A 15,805-nucleotide genomic window follows, 5' to 3' on the forward strand; every position below is an offset into this window, starting at 1 on the left:
TTCTTAGTTCCATAAGTCGGCCTCTGTCACGTACATCTTCTAGAAATTCTTGTAGTTTTTGTTTATAGGACTCAATAAGCGTGATATCGTCGGCAAAGTCCAGATCATTAATTTGGTGTTCTATGTTTAATTGAATGCTTCTGGTGCCAGTGTTACGGAGCAGATGGTCAATGGCTAGCGCAAACAGGAAAGGCGACAAGACACAGCCTTTAACACCGGAAAGGACACGAAAGTATCTTGTCCTTCCTTCTGTTGTTTTAACACAGCATTCAGATCCTTCGTATGGAGCCATTATGAGGGCTATGAACTTCTCAGGGATCCCATAAAAGGTTAGTAGTTTCCATAGAGTCTCCCGATGCAGCGAGTCAAAGGCCTTTTCAAAGTCTATAAATGCCATGTACAATTTGTTTTGCCATTCTCGGCTATCATCAATTAACACCCTTAGTGTGAAGATCAAATCGGTACATGAACGTCCTGGTCTAAAACCATGTTGCTCTTCTCTCAAGTACTTGTCAAGTGGACTCTGTATTCTGTGAAGGATTATTAGTGAAAGAAGTTTGCCAGGTATGGATGAGAGACTAATACCTCTCCAATTCCCAGGTATTGTCTTATCGCCTTTTTTGAAGAGTTTTATGAGTGTGCTGCGCCTCCAATCTGTTGGTACTTTTTGTGTCATCAAAATTTTTCAGAACAAGGACAGCCATATAGATATGCATGAACTGATTGATGCCTTTATCAACTCCGCCGTGATATGGTCTTCGCCTGGTGCCTTGACGTTTTTTAATTTCTTTGTGGCTGTTAGTAATTCGTCAAGAGTCGGGGGTTCTGTATTGATGTTAAGCTTGAGGAAAGCTATAGAGGGTACATCTAGAAGCTCATCAGGCGGTGGTCTATTCAAAAGCTTTTCAAAATGGTTGGCCCATGTTTCATCAATAGCCGATCGCTCGGTGATAAGAACGCCATCAGGATTTCTTACAGGTCCATCTTGAATCGGTTTCTTGCCTTTTATTTCATTCGTTAGTTTATAAAGGGTCCTCGAGTCTCCTCTCTTTGCTGCATCTTCGGCTTGTATTATTTTTTGCTCAATGTAGTTTCTCTTATCTGTCCGTGCACTTTTCTTGATTTCTTTGTCGATCCTCCTATAATCATTTTGTTTGTGTATTTGTACACTTGGTACATGGGCATCCAGGAGTTGGCTTTTTATCTTTTTCCTTTCAGCGATCAGGTCCTTCGTCCTTTGGGAAAGCCATTCATCATTCAATTTTGGACGGTACCCAATTGTTGATTCTGCCACTTCTTGATAGCATGACTTCATACTCTCCCATATTGTCTCACAATCTGCATCTTCGGGCAAAACGAGGGTTTCAAACTTATTGGATAGTTCAACATTGAACAACGTTTTCATTTCATTGTCTTTTAGCTTTGCTGATGCGAAAAGTGGTTTTGCAGGCAGGGGGCACTTTCTTGTATGTTTCTTTAGTTTCAAAAGAATGGTGGCTATCATTAAATTGTGATCAGATCCTACATCTGCTCCTCTATAAGCTCTAACATCTTGTAGACTTGAGCGCCATTTCCTATTAATGAGACAATGATCAATTTGGTTTCTTATTCGACCATCAGGTGAAGTCCAGGAGTATTTATGTATGTCTGGATGAGGAAACAGACTTCCCCCTATCACCAGATCATGTAAAAGGGCAAAATCAATCAGTAGTTCCCCATTGTCATTTCGCTCTCCGATGCCATGCTTTCCGAGGACCTCCGGACAGAAAGTGTAATCATTTCCAATTTTGGCGTTAAGATCTCCCAAGAGGCATAGCACATCATGTCTTGGTATGTCTTTAAAAACACCTACTAGTTCATTATAGAAGCTCTGTTTATCCTCTGTGGATGCTTCATTCGTGGGGGCATAACATGCTACTATGGACAGCTTCGCGTGGAAACCGAGGAATCTAGCCGTTATAATTCGTGATGATACTGGGGTCCAACTTATCATAGCTTGGGCAGGAACATTTGTTAGCAGAAGGGCCACTTCTTGATCTCTGGTCGCATCGTTGCCGCTATATATAATAGTATGTTCTTTGTCTATTCGCTTTTCGCCCATACCCGTCCATCGTACTTCAGATAGAGCTAGGATATCAATTTTATATTGAATCATCTGTTTTATGACTTGTTCCGTCTTTGAAAGCTGGGACATGGTTCTCACGTTCCAAAAGCCCAGTTTAAGCTTTTTCTTAGCAGTCAAAAATCTTTTCCGTGGGCATGCATTAGTCGTCATCGTTAAAGGGATTGATCCGAGGCTATTCGTTGATGTTTCGTTTGCAATTTGGGTTTCCTCCACTGCACGTTCGTGCTCCAGAGTCTCAGGTGGGGGTCACAAGCCCCCAGCCCAACCCTCCTCCTTTACCCAGGCTTGGGACTGGCTACTGACGAAATAATCCGACTATGCCGTGTAGTCTGGAGCCAAGTACCCTTTACTTCTGTTGTCCAAAGTCATTAAACCCTTACTGTTGGTGTCTAGAATCGATTAAAAGTAACCAGTAATTAATATCCGTTTTCTTGCAAATTTATACTTATACTTAGATTTGGCTACCCTTACATTAAGACCTACCCATAGTTTAAGATGCTACTCGTAGTTAATACCTACCTCGACCAGAGCGAGGATAGAAGTCGCCAGTCTTGCCACTTTCAGACCACTTCATCACTTGTAGTGGGCTTAAACTGGTCACTTCACCAGAAAACGCGTCAAAAACAAAATTGAAGAACAAAGTAATATTCGGTTACAAGACACATGACAACGAGAATCAGAACGAATTAAAAACGGAAGTTATGAACAAAGAAGTATGTGGTTAAAAGATATGCAATAACGAGAATAAAGAAATATGGGGTTAGAAGATGAACGGCACCGAGAATTACTTGTGATAGCGGGAAAGCAAGTATCAGAACTTGTCAAAAATTAAGTGAAGAACAAAGAATTGTGCTATTAGAGAAAAAGCGGCAACGAAAATAACACCGCGTCAAAAATGAAAGTGAAGAAGAAAAAAACATGTTAGAGGAACAACTTGAAGGTAAACTTGGAGCAGTTTTTTATACTGACCCATGAATAAGCTGAAGATAACCAGCTATTTGATGCTTTTGTGTTAAATGTTCTTTCTGGATAGAATAGTTGCTTTACTCTGAATTTAAATGTTAAGTCTTTTAAAGCATAAAATAAGAAACTGTTAAGGAATGAACATTAGAAATTTAGGATTGTACAATAGGCACACCCCAAACACTTCCAAGTTATTGATTAACTTTGTTTTATATGTTGCACTCGGTATCAAACATCGAAAGGCACCCAGCGCAAAGTCAAGAATCATGTTCGTCACTTTGTATGGTGTTCGCGCTTTTCCCTGAGGTTTTCGGCGGCATTATACGGCAACGCTGCACCCTGTAGAAAAAACTGGATATGCATTAATTGGCAAGGATTTTTTCAGGGAACATTCACTTCTTTAGGTTAGGAGCACAGCTTAGATATACAATACAGTTATGAAAACTCCTATCTTGCCCATGAGAAGCTTTTGGTACAGAGTTCTGAACTTGACGCCTCCTAGACCGTACTACAACACCATAGGCGGGAACTCAATTTTGAATTGTTTGTCCAATTGCTCCGATTTTAGATTCAGACTGCCAGTTTCCTGTCTGCAGCCGCTAGCATCGCTACCGTGCACTGTGTCCCAAAAATAAATCGAGTTTTCATAACTGTATTGGTATCTAAGCTGTGGTTGGGAGTTTATATTATTGACCACAGCCTATATAGATACAGTTGCACCCATATTTTTCAAAAGCAACAAATAGCTACCGTCACGACATTGACGATAGAGCCAACACCTATCTGCACTGATTGGTTGTGTCCACATAGGCTGTGTTACTGACCCTATAAGAGTGCAAACTTCTAAGGAAACTACAGTAAACAAAACCCAATAAAAAAAGAACTTTATACTGATGTCAATTAATATCAATAAAAAAAAATAAAAGGAACAATAGTCTATTAAATAATCATTATAATCACTATTGCAGTTCACTGTTAAGCTTCATGATGGTCATCGTATTTGACCCACTCTTCAGAGTTCAGGTGACGTACTTCTAACCATAGATCTGCTCCCTTTTGTTTGATCTTTGAGGGCTTATATTTACCAGCTTCGCGCAGACCTTCAGCCAGAAGGCTGTTCCTGATATCGTTAAGTTTGGGAGGAAGATCAGACACAACGCGAGCTCCCGAACCCTCAAGTTTCCCCAAATTGTGCATAATTAATTTAGTCTTTATCGTTGCTAAGGGAAAGAAAAACTGGTTTTAGTATCGCAGTTTTCGATGAGCTTCGCCTAGTTGTAATGTTATAGCTTGTTTTTGACCCCTTTTCGTTTCGTAGACAATGAATGGTGAGGTTTTTTCTTCTGCTTTTTAAGTCAATTGGCAATAGTTCTTTCGACAGTAATTTGCAGGAATCTTTATGCGCGCTCAGTTAACTTTCGAGTTCACGAATCCTATTACCGCGTTCTCGTCCATCCAACTTTATGACTTCAATATCAGCTTTCAAACTCGCAAACTTCAGGGACAATTCGTTTTGGTTTGCCAAAATAATATCGAGTTTATCCAATTTCGTAAGCTTGGTATCAATGCTAGCTTTTAAGTCCTCAAATTCCTTTTTGTTCACGCTCGCCATCATTAAATGGATCAATAATTACGATCTAGTTGGAATCACATTAGATCCTTCCTTGCTATTAAATAAAAAAAAAACAAGTTTTTTTTAACTGAAAGTAAGGAGCGACATTAAAACTTAAAACGAACAGAAATTACTTCGTATATGAAAGAGGCCGCTTCCTCATCAACGCCCCGCTCTTTACGCTAAAGTTTGACTCTGTCTCTCAATTCTTCTTTTTAAAACAGTAAAAAACTTTAGCGTAAAGAGCGGGGCGTTGATGAGGAAGCAGCCTCTTTCATATACGAAGTAATTTCTGTTCGTTTTAAGTTTTAACATCGCTCCTTACTTTCAGTTAAAAAAACTTTGTTTTTTTTTATTTAGTTTCTGAACGTTTTTGAATCAATGCATGTTTTGATTTTGGCTCTCCGCAGAGGAATAATTAAAACGAAATTTGCATATTTTTTTTTTTGGCTAAATGGCTCTCATAATTTTGATCGAATGATTTTGAGAAAAAAAGAGCGGGGGAGGAAGCCTAGTTGCCCTCCGATTTTTTGGTTAATTAAAAAGGCAACTAGAACTTTTAATTTATTACGAATATTTTTATTAGTAAAAGATTTACGTAACTTATAAATTAGCTTACGTAAAGAACTTTTGTATTCTCATATTTTTTATTACACATATGAGGGGGTTCGCCCCCTTGTCAGATCCTCGCTCTTTACACTAAAGCTTAAATTTTGTCCCAATTCATTAAGAATGACCCCAGAATCACAAAAGCCGTAGAATAAATAGTTGAAATTACTAAAAATACTTTAGCGTAAAGAGCGAGGTATTAGGAGGAGGTGAGCCCCTTAAATGGGTAATAATTTCTGTTTGTTTTAAGTTTTAATTCTGTTCCTTACTTCCAGCTAAAAAGAACTTTTTCATATTTATTTTTTCATTGTTTTTTTAAATAATGCTAGTACATCCTGCGCTCCCTTCATGGAGATTTTCTTCCCCCATGACAAGTTATCGATGGAAAGTTCCCCCAGCATATCCCCCTCTTCTCAACCCCTCCCCCAACCAAAAAAATACTCCTGAAAACGCCTGTACACTTCCAAATAACCATTACTATATGTAAGCATTGGTCAAAGTTTGTAACTTGTGGCCCCTCCCATGGGGACTGTGGGGGAATAAGTCGTCCCCAAAGACATAGTTATAAGGTTTTTCGACTACGCTGAATAAAATGGCTATCTCAGAATTTTGATCCGTTGACTTTGGTAAAATAATTAGCGTGGGAGGGGGCCTAGGTGCCCTCCAATATTTTTGGTCACTTAAAAAGGGCACTAGAACTTTTCATTTCCGTTAGAATGAGCCCTCTTGCAACATTCTAGGACAACTGGGTCGATACGATCATCCCTGGGAAAAAAAAAAAATAAACACGCATCCGTGATCTGCCTTCTGGCAAAAAATACAAAATTCCACATTTTTGTAGATAGGAGCTTGAAACTTCAAACTTCTACAGTAGGGTTCTCTGATACGCTGAATCTGACGGTGTGATTTTCGTTAAGATTCTATGACTTCTAGGGGGCGTTTCCCCCTATTTTCTAAAATAACGCAAATTTTCTCAGGCTCGTAACTTTTGATGGGTAAGGCTAAACTTGATGAAACTTATATATTTAAAATCAGCATTAAAATGTGATTCTTTTGATGTAGGTATTGGTACCAAAATTCCATTTTTTAGAGTTTTGGTTACTAGTGAGCCGGGTCGCTCCTTACTACAGTTCCTTACCACGAACTGTTTGATCAACACTAATCTGATGCAAAAACAGGTTTAGCACGGTTGATATCATCGGGATGCTAACACCTTGATTTACCAGCCAGAGAATAACAATTGTCTTACTGTACGAATAAGATTATATCCAAAAAAGATGTTTGCAGTATGAACTCTCAAAGATGTTTGGTACATATAGCAATACTGCTTGGAATTTACATTACTGACCACAGCCTATATAGACACAGTTGCGCAAACATTTTTCAAAAGCGACACATAGCTACCGTTACGACATTGACAATAGAGCCAAGATCTTTCCGCGCTGATTGCCTGTGGGAGGTTTTGCCTATATAGCCTATGTTACTAACACATGCAAAGAGCATGGGAAACTATAAGAGTGGAAACTTCGGCGATTTAACATGGAAAGATAGGAGTTGAAAACTGTTAGCGCCAGACCTATCGTAGTAGATGGCTAAACATTAAAATGTCTTTAAATATATAGAAAAAATTCGAGTCGAACTGGATAGTTGGAAAAGGCCTAAACAAATAGTATTGATAACACGTAGTTTCCCATGCTCTTTTGGTCTGATCTGTATATTTATATCCCTTAAAGATGAAGTCCCTGTTTAAGTCTCAAAAATCAACTATTTGACTGTTTAAGGTAGGCTAACCTACTGTTTAAAAGACATATAATGCCTAGTCTATTTGTCACTTATGGCAAAGCGTTATGTCTAATTGCCTTGTTAACATAATTAGGCTTAGTGCATATTATTAGGCCTAATTATTGGTAGGTCTAGATTTGATGAGGGCAAATAGGCCTAATGTCTAACTAAATAGGCTGAAGGTAAAGATTTAGTTTCATCACAATGTTTCAAAAGTGGAAACTATGCTGTAAAGCATCATAATTTCCACACTACAATGCTTAGACAAGTGCATCCATTTATGGTTGACACTCCTTGTCCATGAGGCAAATTAAAAATGCATAAAGCAGCAGGGTTTTGAAGCCAAGAGAAAGTTGAGGTTTTACAATATGAATGAAATTATATTTTAAATACCAATTCCAGTTGTCACTGGTAATTTCTGTATAGTAGGAAGTCAAAATATAATTAAAAAACTTATGCATCCATTGATGTTAATTCCAAGATGCTTTACTTTCACTTTTAAGTTTAACCTAGTCAGCTGTTTCTAAACAAATTTCCAATTTTTTTAGAGATAACATTATGTATAGAGCAGAGAATATTAGTCCATGAGCCCCATAGGCAACAGTTTGAGGTTTGTATTCTGATTGGTTGAATTGTTAGTTGATGTTTATGGTGTGCTTTTTGCTGATTGGTTAAGCCTTGTTTCTTATCTTCATGATGTTTCATCATTGCAACCCTTTTTTTTGCCAGAAATTGTGGTTAGTCAAGGGCAAGAATCTATGGTGTTAAAAGTTTGAAGGGAGGATATTTTAGTTTTTTGAGAGTTTTTTGAGAGTTTTTTTGAGTTACTGCATTTAGCTAGATACGGAAGTTTGCATATTGCCTTTATGTCATTATTCATTCATATTGCCAAACCCCAACATTTCCCTTGGCTTCAAAACCCTGCCCACTTTATGTATTTTTAGTTTTGTTGTAGGAGGATTTTAGAAATCTAAAAAATGAAAACACTTCTGTAGTAATTACAAATAATATGTGATCATAAGAATTTTGCTATATTCAGTAATATGCATTTTCAACAGCTTGTGACAAAACTAAAGCTTTATTAGGCTTAAAAATGCCAGATGCTAGATGGCATTGTTGATTTTTTTTAATACTTTTTGTAGTTTCTGCTCTTATGATTTATCAATACTATTGGGATCCATGAATAAGTTGAATATTGACTATCACTTGATGATTTTTTAATGCTCCTGCTGAACAGAATAGTTCCCTTATTCAGTACTTGAATGTTAAGCCTTTTCTGGACCCCAATGATGATATCTTTTTCTCTTAATCTAGATTGTACCAGATTGTACTGGCAAGTAAAGCCATTAGGTAAATATGAAGCAGCTTGTATTTTTGACCTACAAATAAAATGAACATAACACTTGATGCCTTTTTTATGCCCATTTTTTGTCTTGATCGTTTTTATGCCTTGTATATGAAATGGTTTCTAACCTAACCAAAACACCAATTAAAATATTTCTATAAAATAGTTTAAGCCTATATAGCCAACATTCTCAGGCTACACAGAGAAAAACTACAGAAAGAAACTGGTTCTGTCATACCAAGACATGAGTATGATGGGTAAGAGATATAATTACCCTATTTTCTAGTTAGAAAAGGCTGATATATCTAACTGATATCATTATCATTCCCATCAGTTTCAATAGCAAAGAAGACATGTACAATTCTGAAGAAGATATTTTATATGGTAAAATTCTAGACAAGCCATTTTTGGTTATCTTGAAATACAGTTATGTTAGGGAAATGAGCTGTCTGGGATGGATCTACAGACTAAAGACGGTTCAGGGCTACTCTTTTTCTCCCTGTAGAGGACACTAACCTTTGATTATCCTTAATTTTTTTATGAAAGTGAAACCTTACAAAATAGATCTTAAGCTGAAGTGAAGTTCAAGAAAAGCATTTTCAGCTTTGCAACTTTTCTCAATCCCAATTTATGAGGTTCAAAAGATAAGATATTCAAGTACATTTCCTAAATTTAGAATAAAACCATTAATATGGCTGTTAGATAACAGGAATTGCTCTTTCATAACTAAAATTACAGAAAAAGAAACTAAAAATTAAGATATAAATGTTGTTTCATCTCTGTTCTAGTAGGTTCTATGTTCTTGTTTCAAATTTCTTGATTTCATATATAAAAAAAAAAACAGAAGAAATTTATACATTTTTATTACATTTTAACAAGTCTGACAAACATTTTGGAAGGGTTCAAAATCCCTGACCTCTCCCCTGAATATGTACCTTAAATTATAGGGTTGATTCTATGCTTGAAGGGTTTTATCAGGAACCTGTGCTATACATGGACTAAAATATATTCAAGTACATTTCCTAAATTTAGAATAAAACCATTAATATGGCTGTTAGATAACAGGAATTGCTTTTTCATAACTAAAATTACAGAAAAAGAAACTAAAAATTAAGATTTAAATGTTGTTTCACCTCTGTTCTAATAGGTTCTATGTTCTTGTTTCAAATTTCTTGATTTCATATATAAAAAAAACACAACAAATAAAATACACTGGGTCACTATAGTGAGACAGAGCTCGTGATTGTGGTGACCCCATCAATATTTACAACAGAAATAATATTAGTTGAAGATTCAATACCCAAGTCCATGGCCCACCACATAAAGGAGAATGACAAAATAATTATCACAGTAACAAAACAATCAAACAAACGCGCACGGAGAATGACATCATAAGCAATCAGAGACAATGAATTAAAAAAAAAAATGTTTGAAAAAAAAATCCATAGAGAAAAAAAAGATTAATGTTGAAGTTTCTAGGAAAAAATTTAAAAGTTCATGTCAGATTATATTGAATGAGTTAGTATCATCATATACAGTATGAAATTTTCTCAATGCGCTTGTTACCGTGTTCCTTGGTGAAAATCTTGATCACTCTGTGTTATAAATCAAGAAGAAGTACATTGGTCTTTATGCCAAGTCTCATAATTATGATGTTTGCCCTTTCTCCCAAGCATATCAATGGAGCCCAGTTTTGCACAATTTGTAATGGTTTAAGATGGGTTTTAAATGTTGCCAGATAAACAATAGGACAAAATGATAAATGGGAATGAACTAAAAAAAAATATAACAATCTTAATATTTCATAAGGGAAAAAATGTTGCAACCTATACATTATTCCAACTCCTTGTGCTGCTTTAATTCGTAAACGACCAAGATGACCTTTAAATGAAAGATTATAATCAATCTTGACACCAAGGTACCAGATTGAACTTACTCTTTGGATGCTTATATTTAGGCCTTCAACACTCGCCTTATCAAATTCAATAGGCTCTTTATATATGCAGCTGTAAACCATGAATTTTGTTTTAGCTATGTTTAGTGACAACCAATTAGCCTGTATCCATTGAACCGATGCTGTTAAAACTCCGTTAATCTTTTGCTTCAAATCATCTGTGGACTCGCCAGCAACAGTTGACCCTGTATCATCAGCAAACAAAATGTTGAGACCCCCCCCCCCATTAGAAGAGTTGCAAAAACCATTAATATCAATCAGGAATAGCAAGGGACCAAGTATGGACCCCTGTGGAACGCCAACCTTTTCTGACTGATGACAAGGCATAGACAAGGAATCATTAATTTGGGTTACCTGATACCGACCATGTAAATATGATTTCACATAGTTCAGGGCTGGGTCTCTAATATCACAATTATCTTACTTATACAGCAATATTTAATGACAAATTGTGTTGTAAGCTTTTTCTAAATCCAAGATCAGCGTTGCAGGAAGAAGCCCTTCATCTAAACATTCATGAATATACTGCAGCATGGCAAGAACTGCATGCTGGGTAGAATATTCCTTCCAAAAACCAAACTGAAACTTACTGAAAAATTGCCGCGATTCCAAGAACTTGTACACTCTATTGTAAAAACACTTTTCAATTACTTTAGAAAAACCAGATAATATGGATATTTTCCTGTGATTAGTTGGCACTTTTAAAAAAAAATTTAACGTTCCTGTTGAAAATGCAAGGTTAATTAAATGAGCCATAATTATACTAATACTAGGCATAATAGACTTGACAATATTAACTGAAGATATTAGCATCAAGACAATATTAGACAATATTAGCATCAAGTAAAGTGCTAATATTATTTTCTTTTTAAAGTTTTGTTTGCATTTTTGACAATGCAGCCCCCCCCCCTTTATCTGAATGGTCTCCTGTAGCCCAAGGCCATATCAAGAAACCAAAAATAATAATAGAAACCAATAAATAATAAAATTCTTACCTTATAATATACAGAAACTACCTCTTAACACTGTCTTCTTTCTTTTTTTACTGTTACTAAAACAGAACTGAAACATCATAGAGTTGTTTAAGTGATTATTTAAGAGCTTGTTTTTAATTCCAATCAGCTTTTAACAATTTTTTCAACTTTACATTATAGTTGAAAAACTACTTGACAAGATAACAAGATATCTTGTGGCGCCCCGTTAAGGGATCAAAATTGACTTAGCCCCATAGAAACTATTGTGCTGTTTCTTTAACTTCACCTCAGAAATAGTGCAAAAATGGCTTTAATTTATGTATGCACACTCTAACTAGCTAGATTATATGAAAAATTATATTGTCAATTCTCAAATTAATTTTATTTATTAATGTTTCATGAATGACTCTTCTTCATGTAAATCTAATAGCAAATAAACAATATCAGCAGCATGGAACTATGGGAGATTTCTTCAGGGATACATTGTTTTCACTATTTAAACTTTTGGTTTTCCTTCATTTTGATGTTATGAATTCAGTTTTGGATTTTTTCACTTTTACAAAACGCATTTTAGAAACACTCTTTTTCAGCATTTACATAATACCAAATTGAAAAATTGTATTTGTAAAAAGTGAAAAATGCCTCTAAGGTTTTTGAAAAATACACCAACCACTCCCAAAGATTTATATGAATTGATACAACTGTCAGTTTTATTTGTTAGGGGAAAATGTACAGGCAAGGAAGAGGTCTACATCCTTTCTTGAATGTTTACTCTACTTAGCCCTACTACTTTCCAAGACAGCAAAGCAATGTCCTTGATCATCTTTGAGAGGAAGGATATTAGAGATATGAATTTTTATAAATCTAGATTTAAATTGTTGTTTGCTAGCTTTGGTACCGGAATAATAATTGTGCTTCTTCATTTTTTCTGATCACAGCTCTCTTTAATAGACTAGTAAAATAAAGCCAGTAGTATATTTTTGGGCTTACTGTGGTAATTTTTTTTATGCAAGTAAAGTGGGTCAAAATCTTGCTAAAATGATCTTACTATGCCTCCAGAGTTACAATGCACTCCCCTACAGCACTCAGGGATTGTGATCTCTGCCCTGAATGCCCTTAGTCTTTTTGGGTACATCCAGAATCAAATATGTCCCTTTTTCCTATTGGTAAATCCTGCATGTGGACAATGTGTAACTTGCATAATATGCTTTACTTGACCTTGGAAAATGGGGTGCATGGTCTCCCTGAATGTATAGCTGTTTGATTATTTAATTAGTTAAACTAAATGACCATTTTAATCAATATTGAGCAAGGGGCACCCTAAAAAGGGCAAAGCAATGGGAGCCTGTTGCCTTCAAATCTCTTCAAACTTTACTCAAGATATCTTAAAGTTTCAACTTGATATGCTCAGTTGTTTTTCAAATGTTGCTGATATTGTTTTTTTCACAAAAAAAGTACATAGTGTGTTCTGATTGTATATGGTATCCTTCTCAACATTTCTGGGAAGTTTCACCTTTGTGCCCTAAGCCTTTTTAAGACACAGGATAAAATATGCCCTCTTACCCAACTAAAATCCCTATATGTTAACAATGGGTATATAACATAAGCTAGAGCCCTTGCCTTGAGGTTTCAATCCAGGAGGCTTAATTAGCTCGGTAAATATTTCACAGTTTGTATAATTGACTTACCAATGAAGTGAACATACCACTTGATGCATTTTTTATGTTCTTTACAAAAAATAATAATTGCATCTATTGCAAGTTCAAATTTAAACCCTTTTTGACCCAACCTAACTATAAATAATCTTGGTGCTGAGATAATTAATTTGTCAAAAACGACCAAAAACGCATACTTTAATTTAAAATTTGGTGTCAAGGAAGAAGAAAATGACATAAACAGCAAAATAAAATTAATTTGTTCAACTTAATCATGGGAAATCGTTGCTTGTGGATTATATAACATTAACAAAGTGGATTTATAACAAAACAGTAAATTTGAGACCAATGTTTCAAAGTGTGAGACCAATGTTTTAAGCCTTTTTTCTCCCTCATATTTTGGTTCTTTTCAAGAGCTCAAAAAGTGCTTGAAATTTTAATTTGCAATAGAATCGATTATATTCATATAGAACATAAAAAAGGTATCAAGTGGCATGTTCCCTTTGTTGGTTAGTCAGTTATATGAACTGCAAAATATTTACCATTAGCTGGCCTTGGGCAATTTTTAACGAAATGGCTATTGCCAAATTTGGATAACCTGCATTTGAGGGAAAAGGCTGTGTGTGGGACTGGCTGCCTCAAATCACTTTTGACTTAAAAACAACAACAAAAATGTTGTATTTTCAAACAAATGAGCATCATTTAAAGCTAGTACAACCACTCCTTATTTAAAAACCTTTTATGTTAACAATTAGCAAACTGCTTAACATATTGGTTTAGTCCCCGGGTTTCAGGGAGGATTGTTAACTCCTGAGGTATAGCTTTTCAACATTTGGACTCTTTTGAACAAATTGGCAATCTCAAATTTGATTGGATACATTTGGGGAAAGCAAAGTATTGGTTGGTTGCCCGCTGATGACTTGATTCTTAAAAAAGGGCAGTAGAACTTTTGATTTCCAATTGGGGAAAAAATTGGGCTGTAAATTTTTTTGTTGTAAGGGTTTTAGCTCATGATTTAAATGAGGAGGGGTTTGCCCTTTCTCTAATATATCTAACATTCTACAAATTTTGTAGAAATATTTATGGGAATTGAACTATGCAAGTTATCTAGTGCTTGTATGCTGCTCAACGATTTTTGAAATGATTCTTTTTTTCAAATAAATTTTTCCCTGCTCAGAGACAAAGATAAAATGGGGGTACAAACCCAAAGACTAAGTGGGGCAAATACACGGCAGCTTATCTCCCAACGTATAGTCTATCCTTCCTCCCTTCCCTACCAGCACCTATGAATGCATACCAGTTGGAAGCCTTCAATTTTTGGCGGCTTAGTCTGGCTTGGTGTGGTTGGCTTTTGTCTGGCTTTGTGCCAACCTTTCACCAAATGTTCTAAACACAATCAAGTGACTTAAAAAACGCATTGGTCCAGCAGAACCAGCTAGATAAAAGAAATGTCGTCAAAAAATAAACATATTGTAAATAGTAATTACTGAATTATAATATGAGTTCTTTTCAAAAATTGTTCTTTACCTTTGAACTTTTTCATTTGTAAGTTGCAAAATTTTCCAGTAACTTGAGCCTCGCAATAGGCTATCTTTGGGTTGAAAAATGTTCAAATTATTTACAATAGGGCTCTTTATTGCAATCAGTCACTATAAAAGTCAGATTGTCAATTAATTAGTCTTGAATGTTATAATTTATATACTTCTAATGCTTGCATCTTTCAACTGTTTTCTAGGTTTTGTGATCCTTCGTCTTCTTTTGAAGATATGGTACCATATATTTATGGTAAATATCATAGCCTACCATATAATTATGGAATACAGTACCATATAATAATAAGCTGTGCTGTCTCTTGATTTTTGTATAACAAAATTCATAATGCTGTCTCCAAATTTCTAACTTTTTATCAACAAAATTTCTTAACCCTAAACTTTTTTAAAACTTTTTTCATGATATTCTCTAGACTTTCGTCAAGTGTTGGAAATGATCAAATCATGGTTATAAGAAATGTGATAAAAAGATTAGCAACAACGAAATATTTGGGGTTTTTAATTGATGAAAACCTGTCGTGAAAAAACCATTCAAATAGCGATAGCTGAAAAATTAAGCAGAGGTCTTGGGGTGATGCAAAGAATTAAAAATCTAGTCCCAAAAAAGACTCTAAAAATGATTTACTTTTCTATATTTTGTCCATATATTAGCTATGGATGCTCTATATGGGTAAGTAATTTTGTAACATGTTTCAAAAAAGTATAAAAATTTCAGAATAGAGCTGTAAAATTACTATCGGAATTTTATGATTCTGATGAGGTTCCTGCTCATGAGCAATTTAAAAAGAATAAGTTAATGGATGTATCCCAAATTTGAGATTACCAAGTCGCGATTTTCTCTTATAAATATTTGAATCGCTGATTTTGAAAATCTTTTTACTTTTAATAGAGACTGTCATGATCATAATACAAGAAAAGCTGATAACTTAACTCATGAGCTTAGGAGTACCACTCGGGCATCTTTTGTGATTCGCCATTATGGTTCCCATGTTTAGAATATTTTGCCCGAGGATGTGAAAAATGTGCTTAGTCTTCCGGCTTTCAAGTCACGGGTACAGAAGTTTCTTTTATCTCGTGAGTGATTTTGATGTGAGGCCCGTTCCAGGTTGTCATTCTCTTCAAGGCATTTCCCTGAGTTATTTTTCTGTTAATTTTTTTGTTTTCTGTCTTCTTCTTGTCCTTTTCTCTTTCTGTTTTTTCCCTTTCTTCCTTCATCAGTTGAGTTTCTTTAGTATT

General features: G+C 35.3%; 1 protein-coding gene across 1 annotated transcript in view; it reads left to right on the forward strand.

The window, feature by feature from the left end:
* Window positions 1–15,805, forward strand: part of LOC136034102 (zinc finger protein 665-like) — a 62,482-nt gene that overhangs the window by 20,115 nt on the left and 26,562 nt on the right. The window contains exon 4 of the mRNA XM_065715232.1: window positions 14,755–14,804. Within this exon, the coding sequence (XP_065571304.1) occupies window positions 14,755–14,804 (50 nt within the window). The remainder of the gene's footprint in view (window positions 1–14,754; window positions 14,805–15,805) is intronic.

The sequence above is a fragment of the Artemia franciscana genome, chromosome 12, assembly GCF_032884065.1.
Source record: "Artemia franciscana chromosome 12, ASM3288406v1, whole genome shotgun sequence".
Taxonomy (NCBI): Eukaryota; Metazoa; Arthropoda; class Branchiopoda; order Anostraca; family Artemiidae; genus Artemia; species Artemia franciscana.